This window comes from Pseudorasbora parva, chromosome 13, assembly GCF_024679245.1.
Source record: "Pseudorasbora parva isolate DD20220531a chromosome 13, ASM2467924v1, whole genome shotgun sequence".
In the NCBI taxonomy this organism is placed as follows: Eukaryota; Metazoa; Chordata; class Actinopteri; order Cypriniformes; family Gobionidae; genus Pseudorasbora; species Pseudorasbora parva.
Window position 1 is genome coordinate 28852059 of NC_090184.1, and position 25577 is coordinate 28877635.

The 25577-nt window shown below is 37.0% G+C and overlaps 3 protein-coding genes across 5 annotated transcripts in view; all 3 read right to left on the bottom strand.

The window, feature by feature from the left end:
* The window catches only part of gnai3 (guanine nucleotide binding protein (G protein), alpha inhibiting activity polypeptide 3), a 354328-nt gene that overhangs the window by 325947 nt on the left and 2804 nt on the right, over positions 1-25577 (bottom strand). The window lies entirely within an intron of this gene.
* On the bottom strand, positions 48-19588 carry slc16a4 (solute carrier family 16 member 4). 3 transcript variants are annotated; one of them, XM_067413788.1, is made up of 11 exons: positions 19093-19588; positions 18406-18526; positions 17321-17434; positions 12608-12737; positions 12367-12499; positions 12146-12289; positions 11692-11853; positions 10738-11310; positions 7552-7763; positions 2901-2994; positions 48-2038 (listed from the first exon to the last, which is right to left on the bottom strand). In XM_067413788.1, exons 3-11 carry the CDS (start codon positions 17341-17343, stop codon positions 1833-1835), a joined length of 1677 nt encoding a protein of 558 aa, XP_067269889.1. In that variant the 5' UTR covers positions 17344-17434; positions 18406-18526; positions 19093-19588; the 3' UTR covers positions 48-1832. The 3 variants fall into 3 exon arrangements, with proteins under 3 accessions (XP_067269889.1, XP_067269887.1, XP_067269888.1); XM_067413786.1 differs by having other exon boundaries at positions 17321-17431; positions 19093-19587; XM_067413787.1 differs by having other exon boundaries at positions 17321-17431; positions 18406-18634; positions 19093-19587.
* lamtor5 (late endosomal/lysosomal adaptor, MAPK and MTOR activator 5) lies at positions 19947-24036 on the bottom strand. Its single transcript, XM_067413789.1, has 4 exons — positions 23880-24036; positions 23742-23803; positions 21467-21584; positions 19947-21292 (listed from the first exon to the last, which is right to left on the bottom strand). Exons 1-4 carry the CDS (start codon positions 23912-23914, stop codon positions 21232-21234), a joined length of 276 nt encoding a protein of 91 aa, XP_067269890.1. The 5' UTR covers positions 23915-24036; the 3' UTR covers positions 19947-21231.

A 25577-nucleotide genomic window follows, 5' to 3' on the forward strand; every position in this document is an offset into this window, starting at 1 on the left:
CGCATGGAAATGCAATCTTTTTTCAAAAAGATAATAATAATAATAAAGTACTTAAGGCAGTTACATTTCAAAGATGATATAATCTATATTTGTGGCGAACATGGAGAAAATCTCTCGGGTATCAACAAATGTTTTACAGAAACTTTGTCAAATTTACAGCTGGCTTTAATTGCAGTCATGTAAATCTTGACATTTGTGAACATTGTCAACAAAATAATTATTAAAAACCTTCAAAAACAGTAAAAAACAAACAAAAAAATAGTTCAGCTAATACCAGCCAATACCACCATAATCCTATCACATTTTCACACCATTACATAATCACTAACTGTACAGAATATCTGAAGTCTGTCATTGATGATAACATTATAGTGTCCCCTTAACTGTCTTTAAGGCTAGTTATGAGTTTACTATTTATATAACATTACCAAAACATGTCTAACCCATTTCTTCAAAGAAACCTGCTCATTAAACAATTACGAGCGATAAAGAAATGCATTCTGACAAAAAACCCCAAAAAAAACAAATGTTGCATACTGTTCTTATCTTTGTGATGTGCTTATTTGTCGCAGCTGTGCGTGTCTTGCTTATTCTTGTTAGGAAATATTCGTCATTGCTTGCTGATGAAAGGAAAGAACTAGACATTCCAGAACATGGATTGCCTGTTAATTGATACAACATTCCAGTGGCAGTACAACGTCAGTGCCTCTAGAGGGCAACAGCTCACGCAGAACTACTTGAGAGAACTAACGTGTGAGCAGTAACTAGAGTGTATTTTTAAATACGAAGGACATGTTCAAATGCATAGATTGATAAATTATATTTCTACTGCATCTTTGGCTCTTATCACATGATATTTAGCACAGTCATTGTGTACAAAGGCAAATAGTGGTGATAAACAGTGCACAGTAGATTACCTAGCAGAAGCTAAAAATAAAAACCTATAAAAAGGATTTGCACTTTGAAGAAACTCTGCACATAAATACTCACTATCTGGGCCCTTTTGTACAGGTACATGTGAACCCACAAACCGACTGGTCTAATTGCAACACTTGGCTCATTAGCGTCAGAAGAATATTCACTTGTATTCATGCAGCAGTTAGTTCCAGAAAATCTCTTGGTTGTTGTCAGTAGTGAATGATAGGAAGATTAATTTGGCACCAGCGAGAAAGTCCATATCTGGAATATTTTGCCCCAAAATGTCTTCCAGTTGGGGCATTGACGGCAAAACAAATTCTGTTGTTTTCAGTCATTGTGCTATTATGTAGTCCTTTACACAGCTTCATATAAACTGATACATTTGCAAAAACACATCAACAGACATGAACAGGAATTAAAGGCTCAAAATAGGGACTCACAAAGGAAGCAGCCATCTTAGGCTTATTGCATAGACCCATCACCATCTGACAAAATACCTTTATTTCAGTTCTAGTATATTTGTCCAAGTGTGTAAAATGTGTCATGTGATTCGCAAATTTACAATAATGTCAGTGGAAGCTTTTTCCTAATGAAGGAAGATCTAGATTCATGTGGTGATTGAGACTCCTGTGCTGGTTTAATTGTCATTAAAGATTGTAATGAGGGAAACTTTCTATATGTGTATATTAAACCAATTCAAAAAAATCCATTCTAATTCACCCACCAACAAAATAGTTTGCATTGTAATGTCCTCAAGCATTCATTTATTGGTCTCTGGATTCAAATGAACATTCATTTGCTTGCCACACCGTGGTCCCGCCAAATGTTCAGGTCAGGTCCTCTTCCGATCAGCCCTCGGAGGGCGAAACCACATGACATGATGGAAAGTAAAATGGCTTTAAGTTTCTCCTTTATTATACAACACCATTCCTCTGAGGCGCTGGGCAGAAACAGCCGTTACTCCACATCAATTCTTCATTTATCGCTTCCAGCCGTTTCTTTCGGGCTTGCCAGCGTCTCGCCAGAGGCTCGAGGAACAGAGAAACTGACGATAACAGGTAACACACACCTGCCAGGTAGAAGGAGCAGTCGTAGGTCTGAGTGTAGTCGTACAGGAAGCCTTCGGGACAAACCGCAATGCGTTAGACATATATTAAACTGTTGGCAAAGGAATGTTTTTCTTAAGTAGATGTCAGTGAAGAAAAACTATTAAAGAAAAGATGACATTCTGTAACCTAACGCTTAGGATGTTGGACAGATGGAGAAAACTTTTTTCACTTTCCAGCCCAGAATTTCTCACACCTGTTTTCTGACGGGATACGCTTTTAAAACAGCGGCTTGTTTTCACTACACAAGCAACAGCGGGTCATGTCCGGAAAGGCCTTAGGTAGGATAGAAAAAGTTTTGCTTCCCTGGCTGCTCATTATTTTTGGTAGGCGAGGGGATTGTGAAAGGGGGCCCTGACAAGATGGTTCATGTTAGCATAACTGTGTAACAGAGTTCAGGGCAAGGTCTATACTCGCCTTCCTAAAGAGGCCCCTCTGCAAGATGTGTATTTCCAAGAATCGCCCCTTGCTTTACAGCTGCTCTACATGAGATTCTGTATTGGTATATTGCTAATAAATAGCAGCAAATAAATAAAAATAAACATATGTTCCATAATCCTGAAAGTAGCATTATATAATGATGAAAAGGTGCCAAATGCTGCATATTAGTAAAAAACAAAAAAGTTAAAATCTAACCGGTCAGGTCGTCCTATTTTTAGATGGGTTAACATGTCTCCCATCTGTAGCCCACTTACATTGAAATATGAAACTAAGTGTCCCTCAAGCCACACACACAGAAGCAGGCTAGTCTTACACATTATCAAGACTGGCCAAGACTTTCCAAAGCTGCAGGTTACTTTCATGAGACATCAAGACTACATTTACCGATTGGTGCTTATGTGATCTAGTCATGGATCTCTTCCAAGCCCCACATACCTGCCAGAGGAGGACCTGTGAGACAGCCAAGCCCCACAAAGAACATTGAGAACCCCATGGAGTTGTTCAGCTTTTCAGAACCTACCAAGTCCACCTGGAAAACACAGATAGGAAAATGAACCATATTTATGATGGATTATATATGACAGATTTATTTCTTTGACTAGGCCAGAAGAACTACAGCTTTGGTTAGCAAACTCTTTCATATGAATTTCACAAAGCATTATCATTTAATAAAAATGTAATCAGCACAGTAAAATCCCATATTCTTATATTTATAGATACACTTATTTTCCCCCAAAATATATTTTAAATAAATTCTGTCCATCTGAATACCTCTTAGGCAAACTAAAAAAGGCTATGTTCAGAGAGCGAGTTGCTTTGGCTACTTACATACCCTGTAAGTTTCCTCCGTTTTGGAAGCGAAAGTTGAGTTTATCTGCTTACTCACTACACACCAGGTGTTTCTTGTTACTCTGTCTTCCTTGTGTATAAACATTCCTTGCGTTACCATTGTTTCTTGTTTAGCATCGTTCCCTGTACTATTGTTGAGCTTGTTTTAAGTCAAGTCTGTTTCGTTGTTTTCGTCATTCATGTTTGGAATAAAAATGCCAAGCTTGTCTTCAGTGGACTCATTTATTTATATTATTATTATAAAGTAATAAATAAAGTGTCAGTGTCACATGATCCTTCCGTAATCATTCCAATTTGCTGATTTCATTCTCAAGAGATCGCTGTGCTGCTTAATATTGTTTAATATTTAAACAGCTACTTTTCTTTGGATGAACAGAAAGTTAAAAAGGACAGCATTTATTTAAAATATAACTTTTGTAATGTCAACTTTGACCAGTTTAATGCATCTTTGGTGGAAAAAAAATATTTTACAAACCTTAAAGGGGGGGTGAAATGCTGTTTCATGCATACTGAGCTTTTTACACTGTTAAAGACTTGGATTCCCATCCTAAACATAGACAAAGTTTCAAAAACTAATGTTGGACGTTTGATGGAGTATTTCTGTGTTAAAAAGTACCAGAAATACTTCCGGTTTCTCACAAGTTTCGGAGAGTTTTTTTTCAAGTATGGATCCGCTTGACGTCTGACATTACCACACCCACACACACACACCCACACACACACACACACACACACACACACACACACACACACACACACACACACACACACACACACACACACGTGTGACAATGTACCATTTTATACAAATATACATCATGCGATAGCACAGGCATATATAAATTGTAAATATTGTCTAGTTCTGTGTGAGAACCTCACAGTTCCAAAACAAAATGTCATAATATTTTGTCTGGAAGCTGTGATGAAACAAGAACATGAAAAAGATTATTTTGAAGCCGGGTCACTGCAGTCACGGCCAGTTTGTGTTTGTGTGGTAATATCAGATGGATAAATGTATATTAGATGCAGGTTAGGGTAGGATCAAATTTCTCTCTGTGGAAAAGAATGTGTGTAATACTCAATGTTTGTGTGTTTTAATGTGTGTGTGTCTGGGTAGCGTGTGTATAAATGTATCGATACATGCACAGGTCCAAGGGCTCGATGTTTGCAAGCACATATGCTCATATGTGTACATGAAAATAATGAACATGCTCCTGAAAACTAAATTGTTCTGTTATTTTCAGTCTCTCCCATTCACTTTCAATGGTCGGCTATTGTGACCATTTTTGACCATGCCTACTCTCAGATAAATGAGGTCCACGATTAATCAGATGCAAACAGAAATATAAAACCAGTCCTAATTGAAAGAGAACAAGTTGACAAAAAGATTAAATCCAAGATTGGGTGAAAATATGGTATAATGAGTGATTTATAAGCTATTTTTTATAGGCCGGTCATTTTTGACCAGGAACACCACAAGTGTAAATAAGGTAACAAAACTCCCACAAAAAAAGTGAGAAAATTTCCTCTCTTTTTTTTGTTGAGATTTAGTTATACCCTTTGGGAACAAAGTCACTAAGTTTCAGTCCAAAGCGATAACATTAACTAGTATTTTCGGGGAAAAGAATATCTTCTCCGGGTCAAATTGACCCGAACACCACATCAGGGTTAGGTAAAGTCTGTTTCATTGTTTTCGTCATTCGTGTTTGGAATAAAAATGCCAAGCTTGTCTTCAGTGGACTCATTTATTTATATTATTATTATAAAGTAATAAATAAAGTGTCAGTGTCACATGATCCTTCCGTAATCATTCCAATTTGCTGATTTCATTCTCAATAGATCGCTGTGCTGCTTAATATTGTTTAATATTTAAACAGCTACTTTTCTTTGGATGAATAGAAAGTTAAAAAGGACAGCATTTATTTAAAATATAACTTTTGTAATGTCAACTTTGACCAGTTTAATGCATCTTAATATTTGACAAACCTTAAAAAAAATATTTTGCAAACCTTAACTTTTGAATGGACATGCATACATTTCATACATTTGAGGACTTTAACATTTACAGTATGAATCACTGCTGTAATAGATAACTTTTTCTTCACATTTACTCACTAATCAAACCTGAAAAACAGCAGCTAATCTGCTTATTTAGGCGAGTAATGCCATGGTGTTGACACATGGTATTTCTTATTTGGTTTTAGCTTTCTTGAGGTTCAGGGAGTTCACAAAGAATCAATATTTGCCTTTTCTGTTAATTTAAAGCAAAGTTCAACATACCAGTAACTACTTTTTAAAAAAGACCCCCAGGGTTTTTAAGAACCAACTCTTTCTATCTGGTTCACTGAGACTGTAAAAATATTTGAAAGGTAAAACCTAAGATTCCTTTCAGACGAACAGGTTTACTGCTGCCTGTCAAACTATCCCTCTCTCATTACACTGCCCTGCACAGTATTAGGGCACAAGATCTCAATGTCTCAATACTTAGAAAGGTACGGAGACCTTTTCATGGGCACAGATAATAAATATGAAGGAAGTAGCACTCAGAACTAGGATGTCCTCAAACCCTGCCAGCCAGTCCATGTCAAGTGACCTGTATTTATATAGCACTTTATAAAACACATGTTCCAGTGCAACGTTACAGTAATAAACAGGAAAATACAAAACAAATCAGAACATATCAAATATGAGACAAATTCAAATTGTGCTATAAAGATAACGTTATTCAGCTTCAGTCAGTTCAGTGTTGATTTACCCTTTTTTCCCCACCTTATAATCGTAAAGACACATTTCTCGATACTTGGGTAACTTTTTCAAACACAACAGCAATCTATGTGGGCTGTACTGCGATACATTTATCATTGCTTTGGCATAAAATGCATTCAGTGACTACTACTTTCATTTACATTAATTCTTTTCTCACTTAAAAATATCCAAAAACCACTAAAACAATGTTACTTTTTTTGACTTGTGTAATTGCATTATCCCAAATGTTTCCAAGAATGTTTAAATCCAGAGACATAAGCAATTTTAACCCGGACACAGAGCATGTCCATGCGTTGCACATCAATGAGATCATACCTGTGTTACCCTCGATTTATTTTGTAGAAACCATGGACACACTAAAGACACATTAATATATTGTGTGTTTTATTAGACAAGTGAGCAACTGTTTGGGAAAATTCATAGACAGAAAACTAATCATTGTTATTTAGCTCAACACAATTAGTCGTATTGTTTAAGTCTTGTTTTCTTGATTTACCATGAGTACCATGTTTTACAAAGCCTAATATCGATTACTGCAGTGTGCAACAGTAACCGCTGTACACACTCTCATTGTAGCCGCTGCACACACTCAAATGTATCTATGATAAAACGCTTGTCTGGGAGAAGCAGAAGCGGTAGACTGTGGCATAATAAAAGCTCTGCGAAATCAAGGCGTCATCAAGCTACGCCTTTGTTTTGAATAAGCGATTTCTAGCTGTGAAATATTACATATTGTTACTTTAAGACACAAACACCACCAAGAACTAGAAAACAATTTACACTCTTTTCAAAACTGTTAAAATTAATAACATAATACAAAACAATTCACAGACAGCAATTCACGTAATTTCTACAATAATACAATATTGGCATAAACGTAATTCTTTTTAATCTATTAAAATGTTTTATTTAGTATAAGATTTGAATCAAAACAATTGAATGTAGCAGAGCACTTACACGTGTTAGTCTTTCAATTTCATTACTATCTACAAAATTCGAGTACATTCCAGCACAATTGTCCCATTTTGTATAAATGGTAAAGGAACTGAAAGACTAAAACCTATGTTGGTGTTCAGCAACATATATTTTTATATATACATATATATATGTTTGATCCCATTTCATTTTTTAGATTCAGAATTTATTTTAATATGGTATTACTGTAGAAATGTAGAAAATGGCTGCCTTGTGACTTCTATAAAATGTTAACTTAAGTAAAAAAAAAAGTATTTAAACTTTGGCCTGTATATGTACATAAGAGTTTGGGTAGCGTTTGTGTCAAAGTATGAAAAAAATTCATGAAATTTGAAAGTCGTCGTCATCACTGAATGGATTTTGTCAAGGCAATGATAAATGATTCACAGTTTAGTCCCCACAGAGTGCTATAATGATCACTTTATAAAGAGTTTTGAGAAATTGGTCCTAGCGAATGTCAAAAACTGTGTTCATATCATAACTACTCAGTACTCACCAGAACAGGAAGTAGTAGGGCCATGTATCCCCCACAAAAGATGGCAAAGAAGACAGCATAGACCATGAGCAAGATATACGAGGTGGCCAGAGGAGAGAGAAGATTGACCACACCACACAGGATCAGGTAGGCCTTATGGTAGTGATACTTGTGAACTAGATTCCTGTCTGTCACCCAACCAGATGCAAGTTGGGCCACCGTCTCGGTTATACCTGTGAGATAGAAAAGACGCTGAAAACGTAAAAATATTTTGAAAAAAGGACTACTTGTGTTGGATTCTTCAAAGGTTTCATGCTTATACAGTATTGACCTGTTATATAAGCCACTAGCAGCTAGCAACACATTAATGAGTGTGCTGTGCTCTAAAGTTATGCTGAAACGAAAAGATTTTCTCCATTGAATAAATTTGAATTGGTCAACCATCAGGCATGCAATAGCTGCAGACTATTTGTTTTAAATGCCAGTCACTGCAGCTTGCTATCTGTTATTATTACCTCTCACCCTCATGTTATTCCAAACCTGTTTGACCACTTTTCAATATACAAACGAGGACTCTGGATGTCAAGACCCAAAATGACTAAAAAAGTGCCAAATGTATATTGAAAGTGATCCAAATTATGTGTATATATTTCAAGTCATTTCAAGCAATAATTGTTTATTTGTGAGAATTAAATAAATACTTCCATTCATCAAGGATGCATTACATTGATAAATAGTGACAGTAAAGATTTATGACATTACAAAGTATTTCTAATTTAAATAAATGCAGTTCATTTGAACGTTCTATTCATCAAAAATCCTGAAAAAAAGATTCATGGTTTATATTAAAATATTAAGCAGCTCACCTGTTTTCACACTGAATACTGGAGTAATAGCTGCTTTGCCATCACAGTAATACATAACATTTCAAAATATATTAAATATTATCAGGTTTATATCAATCAACATCAACCGTTGATATAACTATTTCATAATATGTTACATAATAACATAATAACAGTTTTTACGGCATTTTAAAACAAATAAATGCAGCCTTTGTAATTATAAAAGACTTCCTTTTTTTTTTTTTACCTTCCCATCCCAAAGACATTAAAACCAGTGCTAGGCATACTGTCATTTAATTGCTTTTGCTTAAAGCCTCAGGTGCAGTCTTTTTTTCAGTTCAAAGAGTGACAGAAGAGGAACAGAAGTTATAAAGTAGTTATTTTGTGGCATCCTGTACAAAGAATTCAGTGCTGGTTTGTATTTGCAGTTGTCTGTGCCGCAGTTGTGATAGTGTGTCTGTGTGCTGCAGAGCTTTATTGAACGGTCTAGGAAAAGACCTGATGCAGCACTATTGCAGATTCATACATACGCAACAGATCCAAAGGGTGACACTCACTGCTGATATGCAGGCTGCCACAGTTTACTGAATGCATAAAAAAAAAAAATGCACATATGCCCCATACAATAAATCAAATGTATTCTGCAATTCAAGGAATGTACGTTTACACAAAAGCCTAGAGGTGTTGGCATGATCAACCATACTGACCAGCTCATGTAAAACTGCTGGCTTGGGCTGATGCTGCATTTCATCCACATGTGGGGTCATTTATTGCTGGCCAGACATAAAACAAAACAGCTGCTCAATGTTTGCGTGTCCTCTGTGCACCAGTAAAGGTGATGTCCTGGTGTGCCCGGCTTGGACCCTAAGACATTTTGTGTGTTGTTTGTGTTTTTAAATCTCAGCAGGGCCATTGAGTTTTACAGCTGTTCCTGTCATGCTTTGTACAATAAAACTTCAATACAAAATCTTAGTGACAGAAAGTAGCAAACTGCCTTTAAATGGAGGAGCCTAGTCCACACAACTCAGTAGTGTATAGAAGGACTTTCACCAGGGTAATCAGGCATGTGACAGGTGTTTGTGTCTTTGTGTACTTCACCCAGTGGACACAAAAGGACTGGACGAATGCAATGTCCCCACTACATCAAAGGCGGACAATAGAGCCTCACTGATGTACAGAGAGCCCAAATGCATGTCCGATGGCTACTAGCTCATTAAAACACAAAACGTGTTTGGCTCATCTCCCCGCTCTCTTTTGTCCGCATTGCTGCCTCTGTGGCAAACCACACAATGTCAGGCACTTCAGAACTGGGCACAAACTACCAAGCCTCGCGTCAGCTACTTGGGCTGTTGCTTAGCGATTTCCCTCAGCTCGCCGACTGTGTGCGAGCTGCCACGAGGAGGTGAGCATTAGTTCCCTACTCACCCTGCCTGATTTGAAAACAGCAAAGTGCAGGTGGGAGGGGGTGGGCGAAATGAGACGTTTGGATGTTGAAAATTCCAAAAAGAAAAAGTGCACTTTTAATACTCAGCAAGTTTGAAATGTTGGACAGGACACTATATTCTCTCAACTATCGCAGTTATGGGGATATCAGACTCTAAATCTGGATTACAAAATAACCTTATGAAGTTAATTTGGTTCTTTACTATTATCTTTTGGTAAAGAAATGTAAATGATTGTAAAAAATCATGTTTAAGTAAACTCTTTCATTCACCATGGCATTTTTGATAGGGCACTTACAAGCCCTCTGGTTTTAGCCACTGGGCCAAAGTTTATTATTTATGTAAGAGCACTCATTGCATAACACTGCAGATTTTAAACTGCTCACAAATAATTAATGTGAAGTTGGCTGCGTTTGCATCAACCCCTTAAAGCCTATACTTTGGAGCAAACCTTGCTGCAAAGCACAATGTCTGTAGTGCATCTCTCAGGTTCAGCTTTATGGCTTTCCAGGAATACAGAACTGATGAAGCCAGAAAAAAAGCTGTTATCTGGCACTGCTAATGACACGCTGTCCACTAGCACTGGCATTACACGGTCTTTTGTATTTCCATTTTCCACAGCATAGCTCAGCAGTGCTTACGTCCTATTGATTTCTTCTGCTGTTACACATTATTAGTGTACAATTGAACTGTTGCAGCCAGAGAACAGCAATAACAAACATACTGACTAGAGGAGTTTTTATGCAATAAGCAACGTTTGTAATTAGAATCATCATGTAACCTGTCACCAACCCTTTATTTATATTTTTCCCTGCCAATCCTAAATTAATCCTGAAAAAGCACTTTGTACTTAAAATAGATGAAAGTGGAAAAACAAAACTCTAGTGTTACATAGGTTGGTCAAAGGTAATATGACTCACCAGCCACAGAGATGATGAAGGATGCATCCATGGGGTCGATGCCCAGGTTCCGGGCCCTTGCAGACAAATGGAAGTAAGGGATAAAATAAGCCAGCTGACTAAAGACTAGCGACCAGGTGTAGATGCAAAAGAAAGGGTTCTTCAACAGCGAGAAGTCCAGAACATTTTGGTGGTTTTCAGGAAGTTTTTCTGTTTTGCTGTTCTCAAGTAACGCATCCACAGGAGACACCCCATTCGTCTCAGGGGACGTTTTACTTTGACTGCCATCCGTTCCGTTCACTCCATTCTGGATGGATTTTTTGAGTTCCAGATGTGAAAGAGTGTTCTGCTCATGAGCTGGGTTCTCTATTATAAGCATGTCCCTGTGATTGGGGGATGAGCTGTCTATTTTGGAAGTGCCATTAGACACAGGCATGTTGCCATTCATATTGTTTTTAAGAGGATCTTTCTCAGATCCAGTCTGATGAACGGAGTTTGACATGGGTGAAGCTGGAGGTCTAACGTTAATGGGCCGCAAAAGCATCCCAGAAGCCACCAGGTTCAGCATCAGACCTCCCAAAATCAACAGAGCTCCTAAAGACAGAACAAAAACAGTCAATGTGAATAAGATTGTTTTTTTGTGTGTTTTTTTAAAAGGAATAAATGCTTTTATTCAGCAAAGAATTTCTAAATTCTAAAATCTAAAAAAATTCTAAAATCCCAAAAAGACAGCCACACTTGATTAAGCATTTTCAAACCATTAACCATTTTCAAACAACAATAATAATAATAAGTGTTTCCTGGGTATAAAATCAGCATATTGGAATGATTTCTGAAGGATCATGTGACACTGAAGACTGAAGTAATGAAAATCCAGCTTTTCCATCCAATAAAGAGTTAATATGAATTTCAGTTAATGATGTATAAAGATAGTACAATAGAAATTTTATAATAATGTATCTGAAAGCTAATTACCATGCCAAGCATACTGATCCAAAAGCAGCTGAGTGAAAGGCGCAAGGGCAAAGGTCAGACCCATGCCAGAGCGTCCAATAGAATAGGCAGTTGCCAGCCTCTTTCGGAAATAGGTCACTGTTACAACAGATGTGGCCTGATAAAGAAGAGCAAACCCGAGACCTGGAAAGATTAAAGTTTTGAAAGTGAAAAAGTAAAAAAGTGACAAGTATGGTATTTGTCCTATGCATTTAACTTATCCAAATTATTGCACACATTAGAAGCAGCGATTGGGGGTTAGATGCTTTGCTCAAGTTATTTCCTGCCGGTCTTGAGGATCGACCTCGCAATCTTTGGGTTCCAGTCTAACTCTCTAACCATTAGGCCACAACTGCTCCATGTAAAGGACTTTTGGCATGATAACCCTCCAATATTTAACTTTGATTTATAAAACAGAACAAAACATAATACTCACCAACAACTAAACCCATGCTAATGTAAAGGTAGACCACGCTGGTGGCAAATATGCTGGAGAGAAAGCCGGCACTCACGAAAAGCGCGCCCACTATGGAGGTAACCCTGTTCCCCAGCTTGGCACAGGCCACCGAAGCCAACGGACCTAATGGGTCACAAACAAAGTTTATGACCTCTCATATTGACCCTTTAGTTTGAAGATGGTTGCTATGGTGACTGTACCTCCAGAGAGCCGGAGGCTGGACATTATGGATCCAATCCAGCTTATGCTCTCGGATGAGCCTCCAAATTCATCCTGCAGTGCCACAAAGAAGATCCCAAAGCTCTTCAATGTGCCCATCACCAACACATTCACCTGAAAACACATCAGAAGATTCAACTGAGTTTAGCTCAAATACAAAACACTTCAGTTACAAAATCATTACAAAGTAGCTCTTTATCAAAAGTGGTATTCATCACATACCAGGAAACAATGTAGAACCACCATCCAACCCCAACCGCCATCTGGTGGGTCCACATACACAACCTCCTTTTCATTCTTCATGGCCTTGGCTTTTTCTTCATTAGAAGGGGTTTTGGCAGCCTTGCCATCACTGGAACATCAGCACATTAACTTAATATATTTAATACAATGCATCCACTGTGAGTGATAAAGTTTCATAAAATCAAGTATCGTGAGAGCTCGTAGACTGTTCACATTGTCAGTCCAAATCCAATTATTTATGTAGGCGATTGGAATATGATCTAAAGCCTCGTTCAGACTGTCTGTCCGAATCCATTTTTGTTTTGTTTTGCATATCCGATTGGAACCCGATCACATTTAGTAAGTGTGAAAAATACAAAAAAAAAAACATCACAATGCAGTTTTTACAAATCCATTTTGAACTACTGTTGTTTGAAATCCTACAAAAATTGCAGTTTCAGTCCGACCGCTCTAATCTGATTTCATGTCTTCATATTGAATTTTTGAATTTTTTTGTACGCCCAGCACTTTGCAACAACACAACCTTGTTTCTGTGAATTCAGCATGTTTACAACATCGTCTGGGATGTTTATATTTTGCGTAAGAAAGTGATACCACACGGAATCTGATAAGAACAGTCGGACTGAAATGGATTTTCAGAAATACGTACAGTAATGAATGTAGCTCAAAATGGATTTGTACAATTTCATGGATTTCATGTTAATTTTTTATTTATTTTTGCTGTTCACACTTGCTAAATATGATCTGAATCCAATCTGATATGCACAAAAACTGGATTTGGACTGGCAGTCTGAACAAGGTCTGAAATATTGACTGTCGACTGGCACTTTTCAACTTTGTTTCTGCAGCGATGAGAAAGCTGCATAAACCACGCATCTGATTAGAATGATCCGACTAAAAAAGATTGCTAGAAATGGATTACACACTTGCTAAACATGATCATAATTCAATTGTATATGCATAAAAAACAGATTTGGACTGGCAGTCTAAACGAGGCTGAACAATCTCTCTGTTCATTTTCTGAAACATACAACCACTTACAGATAAAAAGGCTTATGTGAACACATTAGATGATTTATCAATTATTGATAACAGGTTCAATTAAAACAAAGACAAATGTACCAAAAATGTTATGTTTTTTTTGCTTTAGATTTAGAAGGGAATCTTAAAAAAGTTCATCTCTTTTGCACTGGACCCAAATACAGTATCGTCAGCATTATGTGGTGTGATCTAAGGGCTCTCTGTTAAATATTTTCTGTTCCAGGAGGTAGTAGATTTAGATGACATCAGTAGTACCATGGGTTATTCTGTTTAGAATGGTTAAAATTTAAATGACATGATGCTTTCACTGGTTTAATCTGGTGATCAGTATGAGGTGGAGTGTTTTGGATCTAATACAGAGACCTTTATTTACAGCTGATACAGCTAAATACAATGTGTGTCTAGTACAGTGTTCAAAATGACAGAGAGACTGAGCGATAGAACGGTCAAAGGATAACGGGTTCATTCAAACAAACACCTGGCATAAAGTTAACCGAACAGCGAGTCCCTGTGCAGAGGTGGCGGATCCCTTTGAAATGTTTCACAGAGATAAATGCTTGCTCAAGTATAAATACAGAGCAATCAAAGTCAGCACCTCGGGTGGTTCCAGCTGAAGCAGAAACATGACGACTTTTATTTATTTATAAAATATACGTGCACTTACCATACCACACAACAACTCTATAGAATCTTAAAGCTATATTTCAATCAACATGTATTCATTAACTGACCCTTATTTTATTTCAAACCTGTATGATTTTTCTTTCTTTTATTCGTGGAACATAAAAAAGGATACATTTAGTATAATATTTGAGCTATATTGAAGAGTATCATTGCAGTGAAAGTGGACGGGGACCAAGCTCCAAAAACCACACACAAAAAACGCCATCTAAGAAACCCCATAGAAGTAGACTATACGATGATATTATATTTCAAATCTTTTGAAACGATTCGATAGATTTGGTTGAGAAATAGATTAAAGTCTAATGCTTTAACTAGTCATGGTCACCATTTACTTTCATTGTATAGAAAAGAGCAGCTTGGACATTCTGCTAAAAACATAGCATTGTGTTTGCCAAGTAAGTAAATGACAAGAAAATGTTCTTTGTTGAATGAACTATTCCTTTATCTAAAGGCTGGCCCACACAAGATTTTAAAAAAAAATCTTATCAGATTTTCAAAATGTGAGAGACCACATGACTTGGCAACATGATAATATAAAGTATATATGTATGTATGCGTAACAACCGTATTTCTGAATGTAATTATTCAACATGTTAGATATTTACAGTTTGAGATTGGTGTGGCCCCGGCATTCTGCCGAGCAGATCTTAAGACTTCACACCAGTGGAAAATCAGATTTTAAAAATCTATAGAACCATCAAAATAATTGTGACTTTACCTAAAAGTGTTGGAAGGGGACAATCGGGCCCAAAATCTGTCCGATTATCTTGTAGTGTCACGCAGGTGTCAAAAAGAAAATATGTGGTTTGTCTCGTACATGAAGTTTTTGGCTGCTCCTTCAAGTGAAGACAGACAAGTGGGGAGGCCAAAGCATGCAGAAACTGCTTAGAGGATTACAAAGCAATGAATTGGGCCAGTGTGTTGTAAGTTGAAACATTTCCTTCCATGTGCTTATTGCGGGCGACCCCAGAATGTGCCTGTGCATGTGTGTGTGCTTGCATGCATGTATGCAAGCAAGACCACAAGTGTGAATTCCTTGGTTCAAGGGGAAGTGCAGGAAGTTGTATTAGAAAGGTACTGCAGCAGACTATGGTCCACCCTGTTCCACACTCCAACACTTTTACTCAAAAGCCTCTTAAAAATCCAGAGCTATTGCATTTTTGTATTTGAGTAAGCAAAGGTTTTTTTCCGTTTTTGTTTTCTCGACAAAAGCAATGTTTATGTCCTTGTGCTTTGTAAACCATTATATGTTTTCCGTTACATGAGAGTCATGGAGAACTGAATGCTTTGTTTTGTCAGAGCAAAACATGCATATAGATGAAAATAGCCATAAAATAATAAAAAGGAATATATACATAAAAAAAAAACTCATAATTTTGAGTAATTACAGAAAAAAAGACTTTCAGTATTCTATATCTCCTGTCTTTGTTTTATTCTCTTATATGTATATCTTCAATACTATATTATTTAAATACTTTTTATATTTTTTATATTTTTTAAGAGAAACAAAATCCCACCAAAGTGTACACCGATCGGGCATAACATTAAGACCTAATATTGTGTTGGTCCCCCTTTTGTTGCCAAAACAGCCCTAGACCCCTGAAGGTGTGCTGTGGTATCTGGCTCCAATATGTTAGCAGTAGATTCTTTAAGTCCTGCAAGTTGCAAGGTGGGGCCTTCATGGATCAGACTTGTTTGTTCAGCACATCCCACAGATGCTCGACTGGATTGAGATCTGGGAAATTTGGAGGCCAAGTCGACACGTCAAACTCATTGTTGTGTTCCTCAAACCATTCCTGAACCATTTTTGCTTAGTGGTAGAATGCATTATCCTGCTGAAAGAGGCCACAGCCATCAGGGAATAGCATTTGCATAAAAGGGCATGCATGGTCTGCAACAATGCTTAGGTAGGTTGTACATGTCAAAGTAACATCCACATGGATGGCAGGAATCATCACACCATGCCACCTTCTTCCATTGCTCTGTGTTTCAGTTCTGATGCTCACATGCCCACTGTTGCCACTTTCGGTGGTGGGCAGGGGTCAGCATGAGCACCGTGACTGGTCTGTGGCTATGCAGCCCGATACACAACAAACTGCAATGCACTGTGTATTCTGACACCTTTCTATCAGAACCAGCATTAACTTATTCTCTTCTGATTGATCGGAAGACACAGGCCAGCCTTCGATCCCCACGTGCATCAATGAGACTTGGTTGCATGACCCTGTAACTGGTTCACCACTCTTCCTTCCTTGGACCACTTTTAATAGATACTGACCACTGCAGAGTGGGAGATTCTCTGACCCAGTTGTCTAGCCATCACAATTTGGCCGCTGCAATCCTTACGCTTGCTTATTTTTGCTGCTGACAACAATCAACTTTGAGAACAAAATGTTCAATTGTTCCCGAATATATCCCACTTACTAACAGGTGCCACGATGAAGAGATAATCAGAGTTATTCACTTAACCTGTCAGTGGTCATAATGTTATGCCTGATCGGTGTTTTTTCACATGTCTTAAAGTTCACCCAAAAATGAAAATTCTGTCATCATTTACACGCCCTGATGTTGTTCCAAACCTGTACGAGTTTCTTTTTTTTCTGCTGAACACCTAAATATATTCTAAAGAAAGTAACAAAGCAGCTAGAACAACCATTCATAGTATTTTTTGTCCCAGCTACGGTAGTGAATGGATGGTTGTTTTATCTGCTTAGTTAGAAACATTCTTCCAAATGTCTTCTTTTGTGTTCAGCAGAAGAAAGAAACTCATACAGGTTTGGAACAACATGAGGGTGAGTGAATGATAACAATTTTTGGGTGAACTATATACCTTTAAGAGCAGAAACTGAACGAAACATTTTAACATCCTGAATATGATAATGTATTAAATTTTAGAGTCACTAACATGGACAGAAGAGTTATGGATGATGATTTGAAATTCACAAAATCGATAAATAAGGTACTAACCAGTGTTGCTCTTTTGGCAGCATAGCTGTTGCACAGGAAAATGAAGGGCCTTATTTACTCTGTGTCATCTTCTGCACGAAGCTCAATTTGAAGATCCCGTATTTGACGAACCTGTTACACAAACTGTGTTATAACTTGCTGTAATTTGAAAGATTCTTAAATGATTGGGTGATCAAGGTGTGTGTCCTTCAAATAACTCATTTTCACAATTTTAATGCACATGCCAGATGCATCACACAGGTAATCTTACATCCATTGTTAGAGATGTCTGACTAGGAGTCATCAGACTTCTTAACTGTGGTGACTTCTGCGGTGAAAAATCAGAATGTTGCTTTTGGCTCAAATTTTTAAAACACTGTAGTGTTGGCATACCTGTGTGGAACTTTACACCCCTATGATTGCGGGCCCTTTTTTCTTTTGTTGGATTTGTGCAGGGGTTGGTCCTTTTTAATTAGCTATATAACCTTAATTCAAGTGATAATTTAAATCTATAAATCTCTTTCATCTGATGATTCTGCAAATGCAATCTTGTCATTGTGACATTACACGCCAGGGGAAGGAAATTCTTTGAACTCTCCATTGATTCAGTGTTTTCTAAACACATTCACAGAAGTAGCCTACATTTCCACACATTGCCTCCCAGTGTCTTCACATCAAACATTTACATTCTGCAAAATGTAAAACATACTAGTAGTTTAGGTAAGACTGAGTAAGATTAACAGAACATATTCTAACTTTGGGAGTGCCTTTATGTTGGCTATAATGATGCAGCATAACTCTTCAAGTCTACTATATTAATTTAATGTCCTTGTCATGAATGAAAACGGGCCGCGTGACTCCTAACTTTTATTTTAAACAAATGTTTGTAAAGGGTTTGGACCCTCCAAAATAGATTCACATTGGGAACTCACCGTCCAGGACATCCCACACTGTCTGCAACGTGACCATCCTCAAACGTCGATAACTACACCGACGACAACTAGCAGTAGTTAAACGTCTAAAAACTTAGGCTTAGTTTATAATCCTATATACCATGACACAAAGCAGTGTGGAAAATCACGAGGGTGTTGGACTTATTCACTTACCCCAAACGCCAGAGCTGATGCTGTCGCGCGCTATCCGCAGCCGCATAGCGCTCATGTGTGGTTCGCGCGAGCCCAGCGGCGTTCATGTGAATGCGCGCTACTGGAGTGCAGTACTTTACACCTATCGATAACAGTCGATGAGAAAACACTGTCATTAAACCTCCAGCATTGTATGATCAAAGCTTCGTGTTCTGATAAAACATGTCGGAGTGTCCATTAATGAAGGAGCCTATAATTGGAAACACCAACAAAAAAAAAAGAAAGAAAGAAAAAAAAGTTAATCCGGCTACCTCTCGTTTCACACACATAGTTGCCTATCGCATTTTTCAAATAAATCAAATAATTAACAAAACAGTGACAACACATTACATTTGTAAGCTTACACTCATTCTATGGAACTACTGCTTTTAAAATAGGCTAATACATTTGAAAAGTAACTTAAGTTATACTTGTATTCAAGTAAAGAGTCAGATACTTTATTTTATGATTTACTGAACGCAAGAAATCCATAAAAATAGTCCGCAAAATAAATAAATAAATAAATAAAATAAATATCCGTTATGAATCGACAGCAGCCTATATTATCGCCAAAATGAGAGAGTGATAGAGAGCGAGAAAGAGAGGATAAATTACATTTTTTTTTTTATAAATGCAAACATATGGTTGGCGACAAAAATAAGCACTTACCATATTGCCCGAGAAGAAGACATAAGTCAGTTTATTCCAGATTTCACTTGTTAAGACTTGATTTGTGTAGTTTCCTAATGCGCGCATCTGCAGCAGCGCTGCGGGCAACATCCGTGGATTTCCAGGTTAAAGCTCCGCCTATGTGATGGTATGTCTTATCAAAGTCATCCTTGAACATGGCTGGACTCACTGCGCTTGATTTCTCTTACTTTCTGAAAGTTGCCCCTAGTCTTTGAGACTCTCGGGGATCACATCTGACCCCTTGGACCGGTACAGATCAGATGCAATGCGCTCAGGCTGTGCAGAGCCAAATACCGGCCCCTAGTGCAATAATTGACCATGTGACCGGAACCTAGGAGGTAAGTATTGCAGTGGAACTAATTTCAGATGCTTTCCTGGACTGTGGCTATTTGAAAGAGCTCATTACACTGGGACAGCTTCAGGGGCAAATTATGAATGCAGGTATTTATATTGAGATCACCATTTGGGGGAAAATCCTAAAAGCACTAATGCGAGAAGCCGGCCCTTAAAACTTCAGTTGAAGGCAGGTTAATATTTGAGGCTGGAAGAACAACACAGTCAAATAGACAGTAATGAATGACAGACGGTCTTGAATGGTCTAAATATTTACATTTTTAATACTGTAGCAGGTAAACATTGCCATGTGACAAGTTTCCTTACACAGGTCGCATTATGGCACGATGGGTCAAACCTTCCATAAATACACCTGCTGTAATGTTTTAATAACCATACAAATATACTCAGTGATTGTATCTTCTGACTTAAAGGGATAGTTCACTCAAAAATGAAAGTTTGATGTTTATCTGCTTACCCCCAACCCTAAGGCATCCAAGATGTAGGCGTGTTTGTTTCTTCAGTAGAACACAAATGAAGATTTTTAACTCCAACTGTTGCTCGTATAATGCATGTCACTGGGGACTAATTCTGATTCTACCTACATCTTGGATGCCCTGGGGGTAAGCAGATAAACATCACATTTTCATTTTTGTGTGAACTATCCCTTTAAGCACACACAAACCTTCTGCAATGCTCAGTTTATAACGGAATTGTCAAACTACTTAGAGCTGCAATCCAGATATAATTGGTCCTTTTGGTTGCATAAATGGCATATATTCATTACAACTTTTTCAACTGTTTTCTCTTAGTAGTCATGAAAGTATGTTAGGTTCACCCACACGTGCTATGATGACGAATCCCAAACAGCAACAGTGTGGGCCCAGATCCAGCCCACACGTGGAATCCACATGTACCAAATGTGGCCCGGATCTGGGCGTACACTATGTACCCGTCTGGGTTACATTGCGTTCTGTTCTCAGTTCTGTTTTTGTGCTCAAAAAAAAAAAAAAAGACATTCAGAATATTTACTACACATTAATAATACATTAAGAGTGCATCAAAGAATGGGACAAAAACTACTCAGCTCGATTTCTTAGCATTCATGCTACTTTCTTTGTATATATTGGATGTTTTCTCATTAACTCCACTCTTGGCCAGTAACCTCAAGTCTGGCTCACCAGTCATCACATGAATTCAGAAGGCACGCTTCATGACAGGCCAGAGTGAATGGCTCTCTCATAGTTTACACATCTCTGTTTAAAAAATAATGGCTTAACATCTCACCTGTCTCAACTTTGTTAATATAAACTACCCCTCATAAGGAACTTTTAAAATGTTCTCTGTGAAATACTTAATGAAAACTCTTTTACTCTAATGTGATGATTTTCAGTAATCTGCTTCATGGTAAATGTGTTATAACTACTGCCCCCTTCTGACACACTATGGTACTTCAACTAAAGCACCTCTCGCTTATGTGCAAATTAGACACAATACGAATTTGTTTCCTTTAATAACTATTTATTAACTGAAAAACAATATTTGTTTGAACGAAAAAGCATGTTAACACATTTTAACTGTGGTTCATGGTTATAAGAAAGTACATTGGAAAATATATTAGTGATTAACCACGGAAAACAAACTTTCTGAATTGATGGAAGACTTGATCTCAGCCAATCATTAAGCGTCTATGTTGCTGACAATAGACAGTTAAAGCTTTTCAAACTCAAAGTGATGATGTTTAAAAACACTGCACGCATTCAATATCTGAACAATTAACAGAATTCATGTTGCCATCTTATGCACGGCCAGTGTAATTGTTCCATGTGTTCTCACCAAAATGTTCCTGCAATGACAGAATTACAAAAGTTTCTCAATTAATACTTCAAAAGTAACTCCAATATGTATGATAATTCATTTATAATGAACTTTAGGATGAGGATACTAAGCCTTTAAGATCTGGAGTTTGTTTTGTTCTTTGTTCTCTCTCAAAATTAAGCTGAATTCAGAAGCTTCTTACCCACAGTCAGACTCCAGGCACACAGTAGGGAAGTCAGTGGGGTCTTTGGTTAGAGAGGCCGCTTGCTTAGCCAGTACAGACACAATTCCTCCATGTTCATCAGAGAGCGAGCCACGGCCTGGAGATTAAAACAAAACGTTAAAAGAAGTTTACAGTTGCAGTACATGGGTCACTCTCATATAATGATGAGTAATGGAAAACATTTCAAACATTCAAGAAAACCTATATAAAAGCACAATTCTATAACCGTATATTTTTTTTAAAGGTTTAATGGTTTAACTATATTGCCTCCGTGGTTTAACTGTATATTTGCTCTTGTGTGCGGCATATTATATTTTTTTGCACTGATTTAGGATTTATGGAGTGAACCACAAACCAATGTGTTTATATTATCAGGCAGTTATAGAGAGCATAATTAGACATGGCATTACAGTATGGTAACCGTATAGTTCAAGCAAAGTCTAAGCTTGCACACCTGGTAAAAATAGCAATAAAGACCATAGGGAAAAAGGAACATCAGTTCTTTGAGTCATTGTATGAACAGTCAGTTCTTATGGAAGCACATACAATTTTTCCTGAAGAAAAATATTGCACACAGAGCATGAATTGCTGCCCTCAGGGAAATGGTACAGATTACCAGTGTGTCCATGATTTACAATGATAACAAGATTTATATACAATTATGTATATAATATATATATATATATATATATATATATATATATATATATATATATATATATATATATATATATATATATATCTACCCTTATTAAAATGTAAAAAAAACAACAAATGAATATTATGTTTTTTCAATTAATGATTTCAATGAATGTTTTTTCAATGTTTTTATCTTTATTGTTGCATTTTTTGTTTATGGACCCAAATGTATTGTTAATATAAACACACCTTTGGTTCAAGACACATTTATCCTTGGGGATAATGAAGTGTATTTCAATTTCACTTATTGTTTTGCACATAAAAAAAATTATATGTCACTGGTCTTATTAATTGCATTTTTTTGCATGTTTTTATCTCATAATTCTAAGGAAAACTCAGAATTGGAATTGCAAGAAAAAATGTCAGAATTGTGAGATGAAAAGTAACAATTAATACAAATTTATTTTAAGATTCCTGACACTTTTTAAATGTGCAAAACAATATAAGTTTAAATTAGTTTCCTTAAATAACTGGAAAACAATATTGTTTATATGAAAAAGCAAGTAAACAAATTCGAACTGTGGTTTATGGTTGTAAAGTACAAATATTGGAAAAGAAATTAGTGATTAACTATGGAAAACAAACATTCTGATATGATGGAACACTTGATCTCAGCCAATCATTAAGTTGCTCCTGTCATCTGTCAAAAGTTTAGAAACATTAACAGCTTTCTCTCTTATGTCTCTTAAACTCTCTTATGTTTATCAAGGCTGCAATTACCTTTATTCCATGGTGGAAACAAGCTTCCACATATTACCCTTACTTTATTAGGGATACAAAAATAAAACAATGTAAAGCAGCATTATTTATTTTACAATAATATTTTTTATATTTTTATAATTTCAATTTCATTGTTTGTAATTTTATTACAAACTTTTTATTATGTATTTGTATGTATTTTAAAGGCTAATAATTTCCCCAATTTTTTGGGAGTAAATTGAACAACATTCAAAGCTTAAGTAATTTTAACGTGATGACATCAGACCATTAGGAATGGCCACCTGAAGGGCAAAATAAGGCTTTCCTCCATTTTTACCTGGTTTGTTGTAAGTAGTGATGTAGTAAGAGAGTGATATTAGACCGAAATCTAATATACACCTTATTGGTGTTGCATACTTTGTACAGGCAAGCAAATGAACACAGAATAATAATGCAAAACAAGGGTTCTCGTTAAGTTTTCCCCCGTCAAAAACCATTATAAAAGAAAACCTTGCGTTCATATTCTTGGCTCATCTACTCGCATGTATACTATGCATCATCAAAGATGCTGTACAGGTGCTGTATACGGTAAAGCAACTTTATGGTACACGTGACTGAAACTGAATTGGTTCAACTACACCTTCTCTTGAACACTTATGTAAACATTAACCTTAACGTTGTTGTGGTATTGTTGGACGGACACACGGACACACGGACACACACACACACACACACACACACACACACACACACACACACACACACACACACACACACCAATTAATGGACATATAAGCTCCGCAAATACAGTCTTATCATCATGACCAAGTGGACGAACAGACAGAACGATACTTACATCCTAGATTATGGCCTTGAGCGTCTGTGCACAAAACCCCAACAATGGCAGGATTTTTCATCCTTGTGTAAGAAAACAGATTAGTAAAGCAACACTCAACACAAGTACGCTTGATAAACGGTAATGTTTTTAACGTACGTATCATCAAGATGCTGCTCCAGCGCACCCTCCATAACTGCTGCTTAAATAACCCTGTTAAAATAACAGAAAAGAGTAAATATTGTGGAGCGAGGGCAAGCGAGTTATTATTTGGGACTACTTCCGGGATGTCAGCTGACATCCTAACATGCATCTCGAGCACTACGGCGCCCTGCGAGGAAAAAACACTACGCGAATGTGATCCAGCGCCATCTGGCTCATGTCAGTAGTAAGTATTTTAAGTTCATTTGATGCAGTATGACTGAAGAACCGAACAATTAGGCTAACATGCTATTAGCTTGTTTTGCTGGACCAAACTGTTGGACCATTTAGATACCAGTTACAATGTAGCCTATCAAAATACAGGAACCAGCTTTAGATGAATGTTCCTGCATGACTATTGTTATAAGATGATGGTTCAGTAGATCAACATCTTTCTTCTTCCTCTACTTCTTCTTTTTTAAATCAATAAAACAGTCTTAAAGAATTCTTTCAAAATTCTTTAAAGGGCAAATACATCCGGTTAACATTTAGCTGTCATTGTCAATGAGAACTCCCAGGGGAACGTGTGAATGTTGATATCTCTCTAGACGACCCCATGCTCTGACCAAAAGCAGAATAAAAGAGCAGGCCTGCTCCTCACCATCAATTGTATTTGAGCAGAAGTTCTTTATCAGAAACTGATGCGGTCTTCTCTATTTTGAACTCATGATACTGCGGCACTCTGTCTTTCGTGTTTTTTGAGCCGTTTTAAGAGCCACTACATGGAAGATACTTTATTTGTCATATCCATAATATATAAAATAGGCCTATATATATATTTGTACTGCATACACTTTAAAATACAACCTAATATTTTGTATTTGTGCAAATTGTGAAGCATAAATCAGGTTATTTAAATCAATATACATGCAAATGTAATGAAGCAGAGCATCATCAGCCGTCTCTGTACCGCTAGACCCCATCAGAACAGGTTCGGGTTTCCAGAATGCATGCAGCCTTAAGGATATAACATGAGGTAAATTTAATTTACTTCCCCTTCATTTCTCTCCACAGATACATTAAATATACTAAGATCCTATGTGCCAAGATCTTGTAAGATTGAAGTATGTGAATTATTAGGTAAATTACGTTTTATATATAACAAATTTAATAAATAATAAAAGTGTATATAAATAATAAAGGCCATGATCTGATTGATATAATTAATATAATTCACCTCTTTGTGGTTCAATGTTCACATTGCATTTATTATTTAACAGCTTCCAAGCTATTTTAGTCAATGCAGGATCTTCCCTGCTGGCAACGCTTGATGATTTCTGCCCAGTCCTGTGCAGTTAGAGCCAAGTTGGTCTGCTGACGGGGCAAAAAGTTGCAATGTAATTACGTGGCCTGGGCGTCAGTGGCATCCATCACTTTCACTGCAGCTGTAATGCACTGCTGACTAACCAATGGCATTTTCATGCTCTCGCTAAACGTATATCAAATCCCAACAGATAGGAATGACATTTGCCAGTCGGCTATCCTTCACTCCAATGGCCGTCAAGTTGGATATTTTAGCTATAATTTCAAGTAAGCTCATTGATTCTGTATAATTGCATTCCATCACGTATCTCTGTCCCAGGGGCTTTGATGATCAGCAGTTCATACCCATATCCACATTTTCATATGCTTCTGACATATGCTTCAGAGTGCAAC

Excerpts from the sequence above, each read along its gene's own strand:
- slc16a4 (XM_067413788.1), bottom strand. The coding sequence starts at position 17,343 with ATGCTGCCAAAAGAGCAACACTG. Across the intron at positions 12,290-12,366 it reads CAGCCTCCGGCTCTCTGGAG|GTCCGTTGGCTTCGGTGGCC; the intron begins GTACAGTCACCA and ends GTGACCCATTAG. Across the intron at positions 2,039-2,900 it reads CACAGGTCCTCCTCTGGCAG|GCTTCCTGTACGACTACACT; the intron begins GTATGTGGGGCT and ends TTTGTCCCGAAG.
- lamtor5 (XM_067413789.1), bottom strand. The coding sequence starts at position 23,914 with ATGGAGGGTGCGCTGGAGCAGCATCTTGATGATAC. Across the intron at positions 21,585-23,741 it reads TCAAGGCCATAATCTAGGAT|GCCGTGGCTCGCTCTCTGAT; the intron begins GTAAGTATCGTT and ends TTTAATCTCCAG. Across the intron at positions 21,293-21,466 it reads TGCCTGGAGTCTGACTGTGG|GAACATTTTGGTGAGAACAC; the intron begins GTAAGAAGCTTC and ends CTGTCATTGCAG.